Source organism: Mauremys mutica, chromosome 1 (assembly GCF_020497125.1).
Source record: "Mauremys mutica isolate MM-2020 ecotype Southern chromosome 1, ASM2049712v1, whole genome shotgun sequence".
In the NCBI taxonomy this organism is placed as follows: Eukaryota; Metazoa; Chordata; order Testudines; family Geoemydidae; genus Mauremys; species Mauremys mutica.
Genome location: NC_059072.1, coordinates 248,009,583 through 248,031,550, shown reverse-complemented (window position 1 = coordinate 248,031,550; position 21,968 = coordinate 248,009,583). Strand labels below are relative to the sequence as shown.

At 42.3% G+C, this 21,968-nt stretch overlaps 1 protein-coding gene across 7 annotated transcripts in view; it reads right to left on the bottom strand.

The window, feature by feature from the left end:
- Positions 1-4,879: 4,879 nt before the first annotated feature.
- Positions 4,880-21,968, bottom strand: part of LOC123364283 (interleukin-1 receptor type 1-like) — a 57,663-nt gene continuing 40,574 nt past the window's right edge. For all 7 annotated transcript variants that reach the window (XM_045006299.1, XM_045006261.1, XM_045006313.1 and 4 more), the window contains 4 exons: positions 15,512-15,657; positions 11,848-11,991; positions 10,649-10,813; positions 4,880-7,417 (listed from right to left, as the gene is read on the bottom strand). In XM_045006299.1, coding sequence (XP_044862234.1) covers positions 7,020-7,417; positions 10,649-10,813; positions 11,848-11,991; positions 15,512-15,657 — 853 coding nt within the window. In that variant the 3' untranslated portion in view covers positions 4,880-7,019. The remainder of the gene's footprint in view (positions 7,418-10,648; positions 10,814-11,847; positions 11,992-15,511; positions 15,658-21,968) is intronic.

Sequence of the window (21,968 nt, the reverse complement as noted above, 5' to 3'; positions counted from 1 at the left end):
AGGGCCACAAACATGCCGCTTCTATGCTGAGCTGCATGCAATTCTAGGGGGGTCTGCCACCACTACCCCACCCCGTCTGTGGATTCCGAGGTTGGGATAATCTTAGCCATGCCTGAGGATTCTGCGGACGGGGAAGATGAGGAGGAGGAAGAGGAGGATGAGCTTGCAGAGAGCACACAGTACTCCATTCTCCCCAACAACCAGGAGCTTTTTCTCAGCCTGACAGAATTGCCCTCCCAAGCCACTATCCCAGACAATGAAGCCATGGAAGGGATCGCTGGTGAGTGTACCTTTGTAAATATAAGACATGGTTTAAAAGCAAGCGTTTTTAAGATAAGACTGAGAATATATTATTGCCCTTATATAAATCCATGGTATGCCCACATCTCGAATACTGTGTACAGATATGGTCTCCTCACCTCAAAAAAGATATACTGGCACTAGAAAAGGTTCAGAAAAGGGCAACTAAAATGATTAGGGGTTTCGAGAGGGTCCCATATGAGGAAAGGCTAGGACTCTTCAGCTTGGAAAAGAGGAGTCTAAGGAGGGATATGATAGAGGTATATAAAATCATGAGTGATGTGGAGAAAGTGGATAAGGAAAAGTTATTTACTTATTCCCATAATACAAGAATTAGGGGTCACCAAATGAAATTAATAGGCAGCAGGTTTAAAACAAATAAAAAGAAGTTCTTATTCACGCAGTGCACAGTCAACTTGTGGAACTCCTTACCTGAGGAGGTTGTGAAGGCTAGGACTAACAGCATTTAAAAGAGAACTGGATAAATTCATGGTGGTGAAGTCCATAAATGGGTATTAGCCAGGATGGGTAAGGAACCGTATCCCTAGCCTCTGTTTGTCAGAGGATGGATATGGATGGCAGGAGAGAGATCACTTGATCACTGCCTGTTAGGTTCACTCCCTCTGGGGCACCTGGCATTGGCCACTGTCGGTAGACAGATACTGGGGTAGATGGACCTTTGGTCTGAGCCGGTACGGCCGTTCTTATAATGATTAATTTGCCCTGAGGACTTGGGATGCATTCGCGGCCAGTAGAGTTACTGGAAAAGTCTGTGAACATGTCTGGGAATGGAGCAGAAATCCTCCAGGGACATCTCCATGAAGCTCTCCTGGAGGTACTCCAAAAGCCTTTGCAGAAGGTTTCTGGGCAGCGCAGCCTTATTCCGTCCTCCATAGTAGGACACTTGACCACGCCATGCATGTAGCAAGTAATCTGGTATTATTGCATGACAAAGCCTAGCAGCGTATGGTCCTGGTGTTTGCTGGCATTCAAGCAACATCCGTTCTTTATCTCGGTGTGTTATCCTCAGGGGAGTGATATCGTTCATGGTAACCTGGATGAAATATGGGAATTTAATTAAGGGGACAGAGATGGCCATTCCTACTGGGCTGTTTGTCTGTGGCTGAAAAGAAATCCTTCACTGCAATTAGCCAAGCAGGGGGAGGAGGGGGGGCGGTGATTGGTGCTGAGCTTTTTTGCGTTTGGCTAGCAGGGATCTTCCCTGCTACCAGCCACGCAGTGGGGGTGGCTAGCAGGGATCTTCCATGATACCAGCCGCGTGGTAGGGGGAGGGGTAAATCGATCATCCCAGAGAATTGGATGGGGGTGGTGGTTCTGGTGCTGCATGTTAACAGGAAAGAAGCAGCACTCAACGGGCTTTGCTTGCTATTTGGGAAAGGAGGGTGCTGGATATATGAAGGCTGCAGAAGCTGAAAGACAATGGCTTACCATGGCCGCATGCAAGCCGAATTCTGCTGCCCGGACCTGCGTCTGTGATCTCTAACATCAAAGCCACAGGCACTCAATATTAAGATGCAAAATGCGACCTTGTACTGAAATCACATGTGCTAGGGAAGGTGAATAGTGTTGTTCACCGTGAAAGAGTATAACCATTGTTCTGTAAAATATATCTTTTTAAATACTTCTCTCCCTTTTTTCCCCTCCCTCCTGCAGCTGCAAGTTTTTCAAGCCTCCCTCCTCCGTCCCGAAGGCTACCTCAGATAAGGCAGCGGGGAAAAAAAAAAGACACGAGACGAAATGTTCTCGGAAATCATGGAAGTGACCCGCAATGAAAGAGCTCATCTGAATGAATGGGAGGACGTGGTCTCAAAGTACAGGAAAGATGCCAGTGACCGTGAGGCAAGGAGGGATGAAAGTGAGGACAGGAGGGACACCCGAGATGAGAGGTGGCAGCAGAAAGATCGGCAGGAAGATCAGAGGTGTCGGCAGGAAGATCAGCGGTGGCGGGATGCAACTCTGGGGCTGCTGCGTGATCAAACTGACATTCTCCGGCGTCTGGTGGAGCTTCAGGAACGGCAGCAGGATCACAGAGTGCTGCTGCAGCCCCTGTATAACCACCCTCCCGCCTCACCATGTTCCATAGCCTCTTCACCCACCAGACGTGTAAGAACGCGTGGGGGGAGGCTCTGTGCACCCGCCCATTCCACCCCAGTGGATAGCCCAACCAAAAGGCTGTCATTATTTTGAAAAAATTTTAGTGGCTTTTTCCTTCCCTCCTATCCTCCTCCCAAACCCCACCTGGGCTACCTTGTCAGTTCTCTCCCTCTTTTTATAATTAATTAAATAAAGAATCATGATTTTTAAACAAGAGTGACTTTATTTCCTTAGAAAGCAAGCTGTAATCAAAGGGGGAGGGTGGGTTGCTTACAGGGAATGAGTCAATCAAGGGGGGGGGGGCAGTTCATCAAGGAGAAACAAACAAACAGTCACACCCTACCCTGGCCAGTGATGAAACTGGTTTTCAAAGCTTCTCTGATGCGCACCACTTCCTGGTGTGCTCTTCTAATTGCCCTGGTGTCTGGCTGCGCATAATCAGCAGCCAGGTGATTTGCCTCAGCCTCCCACCCCGCCATAAAGGTCTCCCCCTTACTCTCACAGAGATTGTGGAGCACACAGCAAGCAGCAATAACAAAGGGGACATTGGTTTGGCTGAGGTCTGAGCGAGTCAATAATGTGCGCCAGCACGCCTTTAAACAGCCAAATGCACATTCTACCACCGTTCTGCACTTGCTCAGCCTGTAGTTGAACAACTCCTGACTACGGTCCAGACTGCCTGTGTATGGCTTCATGAGCCATGGCATCAAGGGGTAGGCTGGGTCCCCCAGGATAAACAACAGGCATTTCAACATCCCCAACTGTTATTTTCTGGTCTGGGAAGTAATTCCCTTGCTGCAGCCATTTAAACAGAGTAGCGTTCCTGAAGACGCGAGCGTCATGAACACTTCCCGGCCATCCCACGTGGATGTTGGTGAAACGTCCCTTGTGATCCACCAGTGCTTGCAGCACCATTGAAAAGTACCCCTTGCAGTTTATGTACTGGGTGCTCCGGTGCCAACATAGGGATATGGGTTCCATCTATCGCCCTACCACAGTTAGGGAATCCCATTGCAGCAAAGCCATCCACTATGACCTGCACATTTCCCAGAGTCACAACCTTTCATAGCAGCAGATTAATGATTGCTTTGGCTACTTGCATCACAGCAGCCCCCATAGTAGATTTGCCCACTCCAAATTGATTGCCGACTGACCGGTAGCTGTCTGGCGTTGCAAGCTTCCACACGGCTATCGCCACTCGCTTCTCTACTGTGAGGGCTGCTCTCATCTTGGTATTCTGGAGTTTCAGGGCAGGGGAAAGCAAGTCACAAAGTTCCATGGAAGTGCCCTTATGCATGCCAAAGTTTCGCAGCCACTGCGAATCGTCCCACATCTGCAACACTATGCGGTCCCACCAGTCTGTGCTTGTTTCCCAGGCCCAAAATCGGTGTTCAATGGCTAGAACCTGCCCCATTACCAGCATGAGCTCCAACGTGCCGGAGCCCGCAGTTTGAGAGAATTCTGTGTCCATGTCCTCATCACTCTCGTCGCCGCACTGCCATAGCCGCCTCCTCCTCGCCTGGTTCAACATAGACTGCACGAGAATGCGCAAGGTGTTTAAAACGTCCACGATTGCTGTCTTGAGCTGAGCAGGTCCATGCTTGGTGTGCTATGGCGTCTGCACAGTTCACCCAGGAAAAAAGGCATGAAACGGTTGTCTGGTGCTGCTTTCACAGAGGGAGGGGTGAGGCTGTACCCAGAACCACCAACGGCAATGTTTTTTGCCCCATCAGGCACTGGGATCTCAACCCAGAATTACAATGGGCTGAGGAGACTGCGGGAACTATGGGATAGCTATGGGATAGCTACCCACAGTGCAACGCTCCGGAAATCGACACTAGCCTCGGTACCTGGACAGACACTGCCGAATTAATGTGCTTAGTGTGGCCGCACGCACTTGACTTTATACAATCTGTTTTAAAAAAGGGTTTCTGTAAAATCGGTATAATCCCGTAGTGTAGACATACCCTGTGGTAAGAGGATAATTCTTTGTAGGATGGTACCTAGGGAAGTGGTATGCGAGCCAGCCACAGACATGGGGAAAGGCCTTGGAAAGCTCTGTGAATCATGAAGGAAACAAAAGGGGCTACAGAAAAGACACTGGGACAAAATAAAGCCAGTAGCCTTCAAAGAAACAGAGTTTAGGAGTCAGACTGGACTTCTGCTTTCTTTTCAGATTCCAAAGCTAGACCCACACACCCCTCCCCGGAGAGGTTCAATGAAAATTCCTACCCAGCTGTCACCGTAGTAGCTGCCTTACAGAAGGGATTGGAAAATGAGGCAGGCTGACAGGCTAACAAGGACACTGTTCCAAGAATAGCCTGTGGTCTTAAAAAGCACTGGAACTTGAGTGATAGGAGACCAAAGGCACAGTAAGACAGGAGTTGAAGGAATGTAGTACAGACAGACAGACAGAATGATTGTGTGAAGACACGCAAGACATTGCATAGCAATAAAAACTAAGTGCAAGATTATATAAATGTATTGCTTAGGTTGTCAGTTTAAACACAAAAATAGGAAATGCAATCATGAAGGTTCCCATGTCATCTGCATGATTATATTTATACTCCATCCACTCAGTTCACTATTGGGAGAAGCAAATGCTACCCTTGACTTCTGCCAACAAGTTCAATCTTCTGTGTTGTCATGTATTTTTACCAAATTTTGAAAGCTTTCCAAAACTGGAAGTTATACATTAAAATCTAGTGCACAGTACAAAGAAAAATAAATTCAATATAAACTTTAATAGGGACAAAATATACCACTGGAGTTTCTGATGTATCTTTTACGATACAATACATATTCAAATTTAAAATATCTAGCTTACCCCACACTTTTCCTCAGTAGATCTCAAAGCACTTTACAAGAGAGGCAAGTATTATTGCCATTTGACTCTTTGGGAAACTGAGGCATGGAGAGGCAAAGTGACTTGCCCACATTCACATAGTAGGCCAGTGGCAGAACTGGAAATAGAACCCAGAAAAACAAGTGTTGCCCATATCACCACTTGCAATTACTTAATTCATCATCATCATCATCATATTAGTCAAAACAAAGGATTAATGCTTTGTACAGAAATTAACCCTTCAAGAGGTGCAAGTTTACCCATTTTTTCTAAAGTAGGTCAGCAATAAAGCTTGGCATCTTCTACAGAACTGGTGTCCTGGTCCTCGACAAAATATAATTAATGGACAGTTTTAAAGCAAGGAATGTCAGAATGATCATACTGTAATCAGTATATGAAAATATTTAACTCAAGCCTGAGTAATTTATAGATTTTCATGGAAATATTTGAGCATCAATTCAAGAAAATTCAGAAATCAAGGGTTTTCAAAAAACATGACACTGTGTACACAGTCCATTTTTAGCACTCAAGCAACAAGACTCCAAAATTGCACACAACATTAAATCTAATGACTTGAAATGTATATCTAAATATACAATATGTAAGATGTGGGCAATTTAATATTGCCATGGGAAAATTAACTTCTGTATCTCCTTATTCTTTAAATTTACAACCTTAATGCTATGTTAACAGGTTTTTGGAGGGCAGGAAAGTTCCCCTCAAAAACAAAGGAGAGAGAAAATCCTAGCTGCTCCACTTTGGAATGTGTACTAGGACATTTGTACAGCTCCAGATTTCAAACTACACTACTATCTACATACAGAAACTCAAGTGTAGCACAATAGTTCAGCAATTACGTTGTGTACATGATGAATTAAAAACAGCCAGCTACAAATGACACTTTAATATTTGGCCAATTGAATTGACTGTGTGCAAAAAATCTGATTTTTGTTCGGAGTGGGATAATGTACATATACACTTATCAGTTAACTCAATCTGAGTAGATTTTCCTTAAACATTAAAAAATGCAAAGACCAAACATTATACGCTTCAGTCCCAAGAGGATTTTTTTGAAGATAAGATTGAAAACATTGGTTTATAATAAAAATGTTTCTAGCCTTACAGAATCAGCTACTGCAAGAGTTGCTCTAGAAAGTAATGCTGAAAAAAGGTTAAATTCTTTGACCGGCCAGTACAAGGTCCCCTTCTTGTCTTATGTCTCCCTCTCACCTCTCCCCTTGGACAATACCACATGATGTAATATAAGGATTCTTCTTGTAGTGGATTGAACAAGTCCATAATTAATAGATTGCAACACATGTATGAACTAGAGTTTTAATTGTTTCATTCAAAACTAGTTTTCCAGACCTAAACCCATCATATAAAAGTCAGGATATAACAACACTATTTCCTTCATTTTCATCCTTTTTCTATTTGGAAAAAAAATGTCTTTAAAAAAGTGCAAATAATGTTTTTCGTTTTCCTTACAAAAAATGTATTTCTTGAAGAAGTCCTGCAGTTCTTGTTACAGGCCACTGCAATATTGAAACAATGCTTCAGAGTGTTCTGTTGATCTGCTCAGGGGAATGGATGGTCAATCAGCTTTTCAAATCTGTCGATGATGATGTTGTGGAGGCTTTAATCCTGTAAGTCTCCAAATGAGATGGACAGTGTATAACACATATGGGTATCCTATGACCAACCATTTAAAAAGCAATTGAAGTGAGCTGCTCACAGCTGTTAAAACTGAACTTGGGTGTCATCTTTCTAACGTTATTGTATGTGGAGAATTAAAGGCTGTTGGTAGTAACAGTAGTTCTGAGGGAGACACAGTTTGTCTGGGTGGCATTTGGTATCGTACATTTTTCCAGAATTTTGTACTTGCTGAATGAGATCTCTCTGTGAAGTCCCCTTTCCATTTGATGGCCCCATGCTTTTGCTTAATATATTTGATAGATTCTGGCATGTTTGTGTAATCCTTTATTTTATCCAGTTCAATTAGAATAACTTTAATTCCATCACGGATAAGAGCATCGTACACAGCCAGTTGCTGTTCAGAGGTATCTTCTAACACACTATAACAGGATGATTCTGGTACTAACACAATTATCACTCTTCTGCTTTGGTTGATTTTTTCATCAGCGACATTGACAACAGCTGTAAACAAAGAAAAGCAGAGAGAGGTTTTTTTACTCCTGCAAAAGCTTATACAATGTTTGTTACTTTCATTTTTTGTCTGTTTAGTTTTCAGAAACAAAGATGTCTTACTTGTTTCCTTACTCCATATTATTCATTGATATTACACCTGTCGCTGTAAAAAGTTGGCATTGTTTTAAAAAAAACACACATTAAATCCATACATATCTTTAGATAAAGCTACCAAATCTCATTAGTATATTAATACATGCAACAGGCTTGCTTGCCCCTGTGCTTTAGAGCCTGGGGCTAAGCCAGCCCTGATTACAGGACAAGCCACACCTGAGTTGAATCAAGTGATCCCAGAGTAAAAGGCATCAGGAAGCTGCAGGGAAGGGGATCAGGCAGAGGGAAGCTGTGGGCAGGGCCGGTTCCAGGGGTTTTGCCATCCCAAGCAGCCAAAAAAAAAAAAAAAAAGAGCCACGATCACGATCTGTGGCAATTCAGCGGGAGGTCCTTCGCTCTGAGCGGGAGTGAGGGAACGTCCGCCGAATTGCCACCGAATACCTGAAAGTGCCGCCCTGCTCCGGAGTGGCCACCCCAAGCACCTGCTTGATAAGTTGGTGCCTGGAGCCGGCCCTGGCTGTGGGGGGTCTCCTGCAGTGGTCCCTGAGGAAGGCACAGTTCCTGAGGGAAGAGGGGCTGTTCCCAGCTTAAGCCGGGGGAGATTGTATTGTGAATGTTCTAAGAACTTTGATAATTTAATAAAAGGCCCAGACCCAAGAAGGGCTGTGATTGAACGAGACTGCATGGAGTTTGCTGAAGGAGCCCTGAAGAAGAGAAAAACCAGGGCAGGACACTGCAGAGGCACCCGCTGGCCATGAGAGGATGGTTGAGTGGCAGCTGGCCCCAGTACACTAAGTATGTTGCAACCAGACCATCAGGAATAAGTATCAGTGTGGAAAAAAAACAAATTCCTATGAAAACTAAAGCAAAAATACTCTGGGCCTTAAATAGTGCCCTGCAGACTGCTCAAGGAAGTAAATTTCAAACAGGAGGACCCCCACCCATGAGAAGGCCTGCTAACGAATAGAAAGTTCTAGGAAATGACAGCAAAAGCCAATGGCCTACACTACAGAGCCAATGGCCTACACTACTTAGGCCTGGCCTACACTACAGAGTTATGTTAACGTACAGCAGCTTATGTCAACCTGACTGTGTACGTGTCTACATTACAATGTTGCTCCCGCTGATGTAAGTCGCAGGCTTTACTGACCTAATAACTCCACCTCCATGAGAGGCATAGCACTTAGGTCGATGTAGTTAGAGTGGCACAGTGTCTGTGTAAACACTGTGTTACTTACATCAGCTGTTGGCTGTCAACCCCACATGGGGCGCTCAGCTGGGGCCCAACAGCCCCCACACTGCCCTACTTAAGTCAGTGCAAGCGCTTCCACTGAGGATGTGCAGCACTGGCAGAAAGAGGGTAGCGTGGACATGAAACGCTGCTATAATTACTGCAGTGGCTCTACGGTGACCTAATTTACATCAACTTAACTTTGTAGTGTAGACAAAACATTAGCCACAGAGACCTAGTGTAGGACAAGCAATATAAATATTCATTCTAGTAAAAATAAGTTATCTGCATTACTAAGAATTTATTTAGAAATATGAATGCCTTCTGCTAAAATTCTATCTTAAGACAAAAGTATGTGTAACCCACACACCTCCTGGGTATGGTGTTCTGTCCCCTCTAGTGGCACCAAGACCACTGAGAGAGAGAGAGAGAGAAAGATTTAACTAAGGCTGTAGAGCAGACTCATTAGAGACACTTGGCTTTTAGCTCATACATTAGAGGCTCACGCATAAAGCACAAGAGATCCCAGCTTCGATCCCGCCCACCAAGGACCAGGGTCTGTCGGTGTTACACATGTTCATATGGAAAAGCTTGCTTTTACAATACTAAGCACATATTGGTTAGTCTGACAAACTTCCAATAGAGACTTATTTGGTTAAACAATTTGGAAAAAATAGACCAATTTTTAAGCTCGGTTTTACTGATTATTTTATAGTGCATAAGTACAGCTGAAAAAGTGTATACAAGACCATACACAAATAACTCAGAGTGTTCTCCCCACCTTCTCCTCAGGAAAGCAATCAGTGAAAGATCCTTCCTCAATTTCAGAGCCAAATGTTAGAATCTTAGTTTCAGCAATATATGGCAAAAAGAAACATTCCCTCAGGATGTCCCTTTTTAAAGGCACTTGGAGAACATATTGTTCTGCTCATATTTAGATTAGAGTCATGCATTTTCTCATCTCCTACTGATCTTTTCTGATACTGGACACAAAAGAGTTGCTCTGTAATAATTTTTATTTTAAGTTGCACCATTTTGCCACACTTAAGTGCCCTCCCCCTCTTCATTGCCAGATGAGTCATTCAGATTTTATTTGCTTTTCATGGGCACTTGTCAGAGTGGAAAAATAAAGAGGTACATTTGCCGGAGGTGAAATGACACTCTACAGTGACTGCCATGACACTTCCCTCCCTTCACAAGTGCTGCTCTGCCATTGTTCCTGACCCTGTGGACAAGGAAGGCTGTTGCCAGTCCTCTCCCTCTGATCAGCACACCAGTCCCAGCTGCTTAAGCTACCTACATATTGAAGGAAGAACTAGGAGCTGATCGGAGGAAAAGCTGTGAGGCAGACAGGGCTTTATGGGAGCCCCAAGCACAGTACGTCCGTGGGATTACACAGGAGGGAGGAATAGGGATAAGAGACTGCCTACGCCAGGGGTCGTCAACCTTTGGCACGCGGCTCACCAGGGTAAGAATCCTGGTGGGCCAGGCGGGTTTGTTTACCTGCCGTGTCCGCAGGTTCGGCCGATCGCCGCTCCCTGTGGCCGCGGTTCGCAGTACCAGGCCAATCGGGGCTGCGGGAAGCAGTGCTGACCAAGAGATGTGCTGGCCGCCACTTCCCGCTGCCCCCATTGGCCTGGGACGGGGAACTGCAGCCAGTGGTTGCAGAGATCGGCCGAACCTTCGGACGCAGCAGGTAAACAAACCGGCCTGGCCCACCAGGGTCCTTACCCTGGTGAGCTGCGTGCCAAAGGTTGACGCCCCCTGGCCTATGCTAACTAGGATGCCTGGGCCACACAAGTTTGCTTATCTCTATTTCGAGGATCATTGCAGCTTACCTTTGAGACTGGTGAGAGAAAATAGAGAAATTCCAATTTAAAAAAAAAAAATCTTACCTTGTCCTGGTAAATCATCCCTTCCAAATATAAAGAGATTGTATCCACACTGTCTCTCTAAGACCTCAGGTAATATCTTTAGCGCAAAGATATCTGGTGAATAGAGGCAGCTTACTCTGTTTTTTGGATACAGCACATATGCATCATAGATCTTCCCATCTGAAACTAAACAAAGTGATCAAAATGATTAAGACCAAAAAGCATATTTAATAAAAAAGTAAACTATAGTTTTCCCCACACAACACTGCCATGGGCACAAATCCTGTAATTAAAGTTATTGTGGTGTAATTATACTTATGGAAGTAATAGTTTTACACGTAGACCTTTAGACTTTAATATGCAAAGGTGTAAAATTGATTACCTTTGATCAGTCTTTGCTCTACACTAAATTAAAAAAAAAAAGCAATATCACCAGATTATCTGTTTCAAGTACAGCATATTATTTAAATTCCAAGTTACTCATAACTGGTGTTTACTGCTTATGACCTTAAGATATAAAAAGGCAATATTCAGAACGATCAGGAGTGTTATGATTTATCTGGAACAAAATTTCCAGTAAGGGCTGATTTAATAAAACTTTATACAACTCCAGTAATTACCTCAATGCAGTTATTAAATACTATTTACTTCTTTCGTGGTACATCTACTCATGATTGATCTAAATTTCAGTATTCTGCTCTCTTGTGTATGGGATGCCCATTGCTAATGCAAATTCCAGGAACATAAGAGAGAGCCGAATATCGGACCAAAATATGGATTTGAGAGAAATGGTCTTTAAAAAACAGGTAGATGCTTAGGATTTTTCTCTGCGCTCTTTTCCAAAAATGCACTTTCATATGATTTATTAGTACTCTTCCAAACAGTAATTAAAGGGAAGGTAGTTCCATAGCTGTACATGTTACAAGTGGAGAATACTTCAGTCAGCCATTTTAAGGCAAACAGCAATACAGTACATCAACCAGTCAGTAAACGGCTATCAAATATACAAGCCAATCACTGCCATTTTAGAAATCTGAAGTACTTTACATAATCTAAATCAGAAAATATGCTAATAGTTTTCATCATACATCTCAAAAATGTAAGGGCACCCACTTTGGGGGAACTCCAAATGGAATCACTCTCACTCCAGGATCATTTCCTGAATGCATTCCCAATTAGATTTTAAATTCTGTAACCTTTTTTCTTAAGAAAACACATACCTTTTTTACTCAGAAAAGGATGGCAGGAGTTCCGATACCAAAGCACAATGTCAATCTTGAGTAGCTTGTAGACAAACACTGCAGCAACTATTACAAATACCAGTGAAACAAGTCCTCCAATCAAGTAACCCTGAATGTTTGGAGCTGTATTAGCAAAGGGGGCAGGAAAAGATACATTGGAACTGTAGCATGTGTCAAACAAGAAACATTCAAAACATTTTCTACAATCTAACAATTTGGTCTCTTAAAGCCAGCTACTTGTTTAAGGATTCAAATCATACAATCAGCAAACAAGAAAAAAGACTAAAGATTCTTCCTGTATGGTTTCAACATAAAACTGCTATTGGCCAGCCTGCTAGTAAACCCAGAATGCATGCCGTCCTGTCTCAACAGAGGCCATCTTAAAGTAAAAAATGTTACCGCACAAATGCAAAGAAATTGTATTCTCTAACCAGAAAAGAAATGCTGATGTTTATTCTGACAAGACAACTAACTCAGAATTCTCATACAAGTTTGATTTAGGATTTGTCAACACAAATATTCAATTCGCAGCAAGCTGGAGTGTGAATCTACCCCATAGTAGCCCGTTGCAGATTAACTGTGTAATTTTCTTTGAGATAGAACTAGCTCAATGCCCCTATAATCAACTGTGAATGTGCATCAGGAGGGTGCACCTGGTCAGTTAATCCATGGCATGCTAATATAAAATTTAATAATAATTGGAGATGTACCTATCTCCTAGAACTGGAAGGGACCTTGAAAGGTCATCGAGTCCAGCCCCCTGCCTTCACTAGCAGGACCAAGTACTAATTTTTGCCCCAGATCCCTAAGTGGCTCCCTCAAGGATTGAACTCACAACCCTGGGTTTAGCAGGCCAATGCTCAAACCACTGAGCTACATTCACAACTTAACTTGCCATGAACTAAATCTTTGTGTAGAGAAGCCCTGTTAAAAAGTGGCACACGGTTGTAGAAAAAAGTGAGTAGTAAGCCAATCCCACAAGAAGACAAAGAAAAGTGAACACATTAATGTGTTCTCTTGTTACACCATATGCTCTCTGGAACTGGAGCAGGAATGGTCATTTACTAAATGACTGTTCTGTGTCTAGCACAGTGGGTGACCAAGCTGATAGAGGTTTCTAAGTGCTAATGCTGTATAAGCAGCAACAAACAGAAAATTCCCAATTACTGGAGTGGGAGTTGTTAGCACTCAGCACTGTGGAAAATAGCCCATTTAAGTGACTACATATGGTTTTAAGAGCACAACTTTAGGCACCCAAACTTTGATAGTTTGGGATATTAACAGAATGAGACCAGCCACAAGTAGTACACCTCTACCCCGATATAATGCGACCCGATATAACATGAATTCGGATATAACATGGTAAAGCAGCGCTCTGGGAGGGCGGGGCTGAACAATCCAGTGGATCAAAACAAGTTCAATATAATGCGGTCTCACCTATAACGCAGTAAGATTTTTTGGCTCCCGAGGACAGCGTTATATCGGGGTAGAGGTGTAATTTTGTAGTATGAACTATCTTGTAGGAGGATTGTATTGTCTCACTTTAGTGCAGTCTGTGTTCTGGGGTTACATTAATGGAGGATATGATTCACAGTCAGAAAAAGTCCCAAAGAGATGCAATATCTCTGTAGGCTCCATTCTCATGAATGAAGTTGTGTCCATTGTGGAATGCAAGTTTGCCTTTTGTACTCAAAAACTGCTTTGGGGTTTGCTTTAAAGTAGTGTTTTTAAGTCTTATAGGCCTCTCCACTCTGCTATACATTTATAAACTCTAGCTCCCTCTTCTACTCTCATTTATGGCACACTTAGCCAGTGGTTCTCAACCAAGGGTAGACAGAGATCTTCCAGGGGGTACATCAGCTCATCTAGATATGGTCTACTTTTACAACAGGCTACATGAAACACACCAGTGAAGTCAATACAAACTAAAATTTTATACAATGACTTGTTTATACTGCTCTATATACTACATCAGTGTGCCTCAACCTGGTAATTATGATTTATTTTATTATTATATGGTAAAAATGAGAAAGTATAAGCAATTTTTCAGGTGCTATGACACCTGTGTATTTTTATGTCTGATTTTGTAAGCAAGTAGTTTTTAAGAGACTTGGGTACACAAGACAAATCAGACTTCTGAAAGGGGTACAGTAGTCTGGAAAGGTTGAGAACCACTAGACTAAGCTACTGGTTGTCATTACAGTCACCTCGACAAAAAGAGTTTATGAGAAGTGTACTAGCAAGAGACAGAGCACTTTGGTTCTTTATGCCTCTCCTTTTGAACGATTACATAGCACCTGTCTTCCAAACATTAACCAATTCATCCTCACAACTTCTCTGTGTGGTAAACAAGATCTTAAGATAAAAACAACCTCCAAAACAGGTTTCTCTGGGTTAAATAGGCTTAAATGTAAGCCATTGTTTATTAAATCTGTAGTAGACGTTGGCTGAATTATCAAGGTACATCTTGCAATAGGCAGTAGTTTTGATTTCAATATCTTATTACTTTTCAAGTGAGGTTTGAGAATTAATTCTATTTTAAAGCAGACTGGCCTCAAATTCTGCTTAAACAAACTTGAGAGAGACTTAATTTGAACTTTGGTGTCTTATATTAAAGTTACCTGAACTCCCATATATGCACATTTGTACTCATTTCAGCTTTTCAGCTTTGAAAACCAGAACCAAATGTTAAATGTGTCAGCACAAACTGCTTATTATGTGCTGAGTCACAATGACTTTGGCAACAGGGACTTTTTCATGTTTCACACATTCCACATTAAACAAAGCAAAATCTACACTCTGGGGCAAAAAAACAGAGCATACAATATGGGAGTGGTGTGTGCATGAATTCCTGCCCATCTGTTATGGAGTGATGAGGATAGAGGGAATCAAAGGAGCAGCAGCAGCCACTGCTACATATACCCTCTCCTCCTCCTCCACACCTCAACAAAAAAAAGCAGAGATGCTGGGGTCATGGAGTTACTTCGAAAGTGAAGCAGTAGCCACAAAATTTGTGCCCAAATGCTCCTTTCTGGTTCTTCAGCTTTCAGTTAACAACAAGGTGAACAGAAGCATTATTGCAATAAGGCAATATGGTGTATAAAAGAGAATAATTAACTGAGAAAATACTGTTTTAAAGGGGAAAAAAGGTGAATTTGAATGAAGCTATTCAGGAGGAAGAGGGGGAATATGTTTTAACAAACGTAAGAATTTAGGATTAAATTCAACAAGGGCAGCTACAACTTAAGAGGAAGGAAGACAGCAAGAGTGCTAACATGTAGTAGTTATCTACCATGTGTGGCATAAGCTAATGATAAGTTTGTTTTAATTTATTTTTTTACTGAAAAGTATTTCATTGGTATTTTCTGAAAGGCTGTTGAATTGAAATATAGAGTCCAAAGTTCATTAAAACGGATAGTTTATTTAAATTTGGTAATAGAACGAATGTAGAGTACTTTAGTTAACATACGTATACAATTGTAACATCCCAGTCATGTTCTGTTTAACACAGAGCTGTTTTACACAGTTATAGCCAATTATGGTTGATACTAGCTGAATCTTTATTAAACTGTTTCCTTTTCCTTAATTTCTCATTACATGATCAGGTTAGAATTGTAGTTATAAACTTATTTAAATCTCTTACCTGGGCGTTTTAGTAAAATGTATGCTACAGCTTCGCCATAGGGATGGAAAACACGACAGAAAAACTTGTGAGAATAATCCTTACTTTTCACTTTTGAAATGTTGAATCTTGTTCCAATTATAAAACCACCTCCCTGGGAAGGTTTTCTATCACCACAAAAAAAAAAAAAAAAAAAGCCACAACACATCAGCAGATAGAGAAATTATTATATATTAGAATTTCAATATGGACTAGGTAGACTTAACTGCAAATACAAGAAAGTTAACTTTTACCCTAAAAAATGTATTAAGCAAGTAGAGTTCAGATCACTTGTGAGCAAACATTGATATTGGGAGTCAGGACTTTATAGTACAAAGCTTAGTGTAAGCAAAATGAAGTACCAGAGCCAAGGGTTTGAAACTACACAGATGGAACAATGACATTACACAGGTTGAATTACTGCCCACATTAGAACATTTAAACTTCTGTAGGAATTGCTGTCAGGTACTGTGCCTACATATTTTCAGTTCTGATACTGTTGCTGACCACTTTAAAAAATAGCTACTTTCCATACCAACTGAGCTTTGGTTAAAACTGATTTAGCTGAAAACTATTATGGCTTTATAATTTAAAAGATAGATGAGGACAGGTTGCAAACTGATTTAGTTGTATTGGCATCCCATAAGAACAGTTACATCCCTTATAGTAGCCATGGGTCTTCGAGATGTTCTGTCCATATGGATTCCACACTTGGTGTTCATGCACACCATATGTGTAAGATCAGATTCTTTTGACCAGCAGTGTCCACTGGGGCCAGGCCTGTCCCCTAAGCATCCTCTCAGCTCCCTCATCCGAGACCATAAAGTGCGGCGCAGGCCCTCAGTGCCTTCACCAATACAGAATCCCAGAGAAGTAGGATTCCATATTAGGGAAGGAAGGCAGGTCATGGGATCCTTGTGGATAAAACATCTCGAACCACAGAACTGTAAGAAAATAACCAATTTGGGTCTACATGGTAGGTGCTAGGAGCCCTAGTTAAAAGATTGTAGGACAGCCTTACCAAAATGAAGCTTCTTACAAGACACAGCTTTAGTAAAGTGTGTACCAAACTGTTCATAGCTGCCCTATAAATTTCAGAAATAGACCACCTGAGCTCTAGTGCTCAGCTGTGCCTAGGTGGCTCTAAGCTGACTGGGCTAACTCATAAGTCCATTTTGATAACTTCTGTGAGGTTACTGCCTGATCCCTAAACATATCCACGAAGGCCATGAACAGTCTGGGTGTTCCTGAATGGTTTTGTCCTGTTCAGAGAATATAAAGCTCTTACTGCATAAAGTGTGTGAAGTTTACTAGTAATGCCAAACCACACTCCAAGACTTTCACTGCACTGCAGCAGTGTCCACACAGGATGTTACTGTGCTGTAAGCTGGTGCGCTGATGGTTCACACCTTGGCTTGTGACACAGTAATTTGACATGTAGACAGTTGGGCTACTGGCTGCCAAGCTTGTGACAAATCTAATGTTCACTCTTTTGTCTCAGTTCCAAGAGTCTTGAGAGGGAAACTTAATGTCTCATTTCTGGAGTGATGTTCCTTTCTCAAGGAAATCAACATGTGGATCTAAGTCAGGGGTCGGCAATCTTTCAGAAGTGGTGTGCTGAGTCTTCATTTATTCACTCTAATTTAAGGTTGTGTGTGCCAGTAATACATTTTAAGAAGGTCTCTTTCTAGAAGTCTATAATACATAACTAAACTATTGTTGTATGTAAAGAAAATAAGTTTTTTAAATGTTTAAGAAGCTTCATTTAAAATTAAATTAAAAGGCAGAGCCCCCCGGACCGGTGGCCAGGACCCGGGCAGCATGGGTGCCACAGGTTGCCTACCCCTGATCTAAGTAGACAACTGGGACATCTCAGCATTGCAGCTTGGCGTTCGAATCATGGCTCATGGGGTGAACTAGCTAAGGAGGACTAGAGGGAGGACTGAGACTTAACTACTTCCTTCTTCTCCATATCGGAGATGGCTGTTGTGGTGTTGTGTTACTCTAGAAGAAAAAACTTTAGGTGCCCAACCCTAGTGTGACACACTACCTCAGAGGAGCATCCTTGAAGCCCCATATTCATTGTTTGTATATAATTGTGCTATTTCATATAAAGCATGCCATGTGAGGTATCGTGGCAAAGATTATGATCTGCTGAAACACACTGTTCCATCTAAATATGTACAATAACTCCTCACTTAATGTAGTTATGTTCCTGAAAAATGCTACTTTAAGCAAAACGATGTTAAGTGAATCCAATTTCCCCATAAGAATTAATGTAAATGGGGGGGGGCGGGGAGTTAGGTTCCAGGGAAATATATATATACACACACACACAATAAGTTTTAAACAACTTAATCCTGCACACAGAAATGATGATTGTGAAGCTTGGTTGAGGTGGTGGAGTCAGAGGGTGGGAGATTTCCCAGGGAGTGCCTTACTGCTAAATGATGAACTAGCACTCGGCTGAGCCCTCAAGGGTTAACACGTTGCTGTTAATGTAGCCTTACACTCTAGAAGGAAGCACAAATGGAGGAAGGAGACACAGCATGGCAGTGGCTGCAAACATTGGAAACTGAAAGGGGTGATGAATCCACCCTATCCCAATGGAGCGCACCACTCCCTCCAGTTTCCGAATTGCCGGGAGGTGTAGGGGTGTGTGTGTGTGTGTGTGTGAACGTGTGTGTGTGTGTGTGTGTGTGTGTGTGTGTGTGTGTGTGTGTGTGTGTCAACAACCATTGTCCTCACAGAGAGTTACAATTCAATGACTAACTTGCACAAGGCCACACCAGGGGAATTGCTCAATCTTGCCTGGGGATTCAGCAATGCCCACCAGACATGCCTGGACTTGTGTTCTCCAAGCACATGGGACTAAGGGTATAAAACAGAATACAGTGGCCCCATGCTTGGCCTTTTCTCCTCCCGCCACCTACGCTGCAAGCAACAAGGACACTCAGAAGAATGAAGACTCCAACAGAGGAGACTGGCCCAGGTTTCAAGGGTGAAACCTGTTGTCATAAACAGATAGTTAAGGGTTAATGTCTCTTTTACCTGTAAAGGGTTAACAAGCTCAGTGAACCTGGCTAACACCTGACCAAAGGACCAATCAGGGGACAAGATACTTTCAAATCTCGGTGGAGGGAAGTCTTTGTGGGTGTTTGTGTTGTTGTGTGTTCTCTCTTGGGATTAAGAGAAGCCAGACGTACATACAGGCTCTCCAATCTTCCTGAAACAGTCTCTTCTGTTCAATATAGTGAGTATTAGTTAAAAAGGCGGATTAGTCTTTTGTTTGTTTTCTTTATTTGCAAATGTGTATTTTGCTGGAAGGATATTTTACCTGTTTGCTGTAACTTATATTTTGGCCAGGGGGAAGGGAGTCCCTCTAGTTTCTATATAAGCTGAATACCCTGTAAGCATTTCCATCCTGATTTTACAGAGATAAATTTTACTTTTTTCTTTTTCTTTAATTAAAAGCTTTCTTTTTAAGAACCTGATTGATTTTTCTTTGTTTTAAGATCCAGGAAATTGGGTCTGGACTCACCAGGAGTTGGTGGGGGGAAAAAAAAGGAGGGGGGATGGTTAATTCCTCTTTTTTTAAGATCCAAGGAGTTTGGATCTGTGTGAAGCCTCTCAAGGCAACCCAGGGAGAGGGAAGTCTGGGGGGGGAAAAGGAGGAGGAGAATGGTTAATTTCTCCTTGTGTTAAGATCCAAGGAGTTTGGATCTGTGTTCCCCAGGGAAAGTTTTGGGGGAACAGGGAGTGTGCCAGACACTGGAATTTCTGGCTGGTGGCAGCGCTATCAGATCTAAGCTAGGATTTAAAGCTTAGAAGGGTACATGCAGGTCCCCACTTTTGGACGCTAAAGTTCAAAGTGGGGAACAAACCTCTGACACCTGTGTACTCTGAACTGCAATATCCAGTGGCATGAGAAAAAACTGCTTAATCTAGATATTGCCCAGTCTAATAGGGTTGAGAGTGTAGGCTGCATGCTTATATATTTTATTTTATTTTAGTAACCACTCTGTCTTTTTGCCTAATCACTTAAAATCTCTTTGGTAATCAATAAACTTGTTTTACTGTTTATCTTTATCAGTGTTTGCCTGAAGTGCTTCGTAAATCTAATCAGATTTACAAAAGCTGGTGTATGTATATCCACTTTCCATTGATGGAATGGTGAACCAATTAATAAACTTGCATTTCTCAAGAAAGGATCTTGAGCGGTGAAAGACAGTATATTCCTGAGGTACACGGCTGGGAGATGGGGGGGGTGCGATTTGGCTGGTGCCTTTCTCTGTGTGATTTATGAGTAGCTCTGGGAGCATTCATGCAATCTAGCTGGGTACGTGGCTCCACATGCAGTTGTGCTGAGTGATAACAGCACCTGTGGAGGGGCTTGCTGCTTGTCACTAGCAAAGAACTGTGAGAGAGAGCCCAGGCTGGAGAGTTAAGTGGGCAAAGTTATCCTACAGTCCCAGACTGAACCCCGGGGATCCTGTCAGACCTAGCCTTCGGAGTCTGTTTGGAAATAGAGCAGCAGATGGAGTACCAATAAGGTACATGACCTTCACCTAAATCAAAAAGGCATCTAAGGGGGCCCATCATTGAATGGCATAGAAGCATCACAGGAGAAGTATGTCAAACCCTGAAGATTTAGCTTCTGCCATAGTGGTTCGAGTCCTGGTATCAAAGGGAGAGAGGGGGTTCTGCACCTAACCACCTATCTACTGAAAAGGAATTTATTAAGCCAACAGGGACATTAAAAGGACTAGCTTAACAACTATATTAACTAATCACTAACACTAACTACAACAGAGTTGCAGAGAAGCAGCATGTATTCCATCTTGCTGCCATCGATGGCAAAAAGGAATTGAGGGATAGTTGGCCCCCTCCCACGGGTGGGGTAACGGAGCATGAGGATACCTAGGGAACAGGCATAGTCCCAACTGAATTTGATTTGGTCAAATGAATCCAATTTTGTGTGCCTGTGCACCAAGAGTAGGATCCATGTGAACAATCATTTGAAAAAGAATACCAGCTTCTACCCTCCCCCTCTACACTCCCCCAAAATCATTCTAGGTGGTTCATGCATCCAGCATTTTTGGCTTCTCAGCGGATAGGCATTCTGTCATGCTCCTGATGGGTAGCTGGGAGACATGTTGGGAAGACTCCTGCGAGTTAACACGATCAGCAACAGTTGGCAAATCATTCAAGCTTACACGAAGCTGACTACAGAGTCCGTTTATAGAAAGAAAAAAAAAAAGTCAGCTAATATAGCCCATGCTAACAGTGTGGCTCTGTCCTCTAGTGGTTAGCCCATGTACAGAGGTTTCTGAATTTGCTGCTGCTATTGAACTATGGAAACCAGTTCATCAGTTCAAGGAGTAAAGCTAATACTTTTAGATCACATAGGTCTCTGATTCAATCCCAGCTATCACCTCCTCCAGAGACACAGTGTTATATGTGCAGCAGCAAAGTACATCTGTACTTGAGCTCAGCCCCAAGTGCCTATCAGGAGCTCATCCTTCAAAAGAGTGCAAGGAGGAAGCAATAAAGAGAAACGGTAAGACAGGATTAGGACAAGAAATAGCAGAGCAACAATCAGGCCAAAATTTTCATACCGTAGTGCCTGAAATTAGACACCTAAAATGTTTTTTGGAGATTCCCAGGTATCCAACAGCTCCAGCTGACTTCAAGGGAAGCTGCAGGTATTCAACACCTCTGAAAATTAGGTCACCTAGAATCTATATTTCTTAGGCACTCAAGTTGAAAGTTTTTGCTTAGGGCAAAAGTAACAATAATTAATTTACTCCTGGTGCCTCAATTATCAGTTATGTGGGACACTAATGTTTAGAGGTAAGCAGGGACTGTTCATTATTTTTTTAGCCCATGAGACTATAATACAACAAAAATCTCTCACCCTATAAATTTACAGGAGTTTGGGGATAAAGTAAAACTAAAATTCAAGACAATTTTCCCGAGGAGCAGGTTGACATAAAAAATATAGTTAAATAAATAAATAAGTGAATGTGCCAATCTTCTCTAAACAAGAAAATGTTTTATGACGTTTCCAACTTGATTCAGTGGCAGATGTTATGTAATTCGTGAACCTGGCCACCACACACATGCAGGCAGAGCAGCTGATCTTAAAAGAACTCAAGGAAACACCTATTGTATATATAATGAATTGCTCCCATACTGGCAAACTCTTTTTCAACGGGGCTGGTTGAGAGCAGCCCTTAATCTATGGATGAAGAGTACTAAGTATTATCATGCTATTATGAATTTCCAAAATCTAGATAAGATGGCCTCAATAAATTACTTACAGAAAAAATAGATAATTATTAAATGCACGGCAAATTTGTTGAACATGAAGTACTTTCAGTAGTCTATTGGCATTCATTAGGGAAGATTGAAAAAAGTGGGTTTGTTTAGTCTGGAG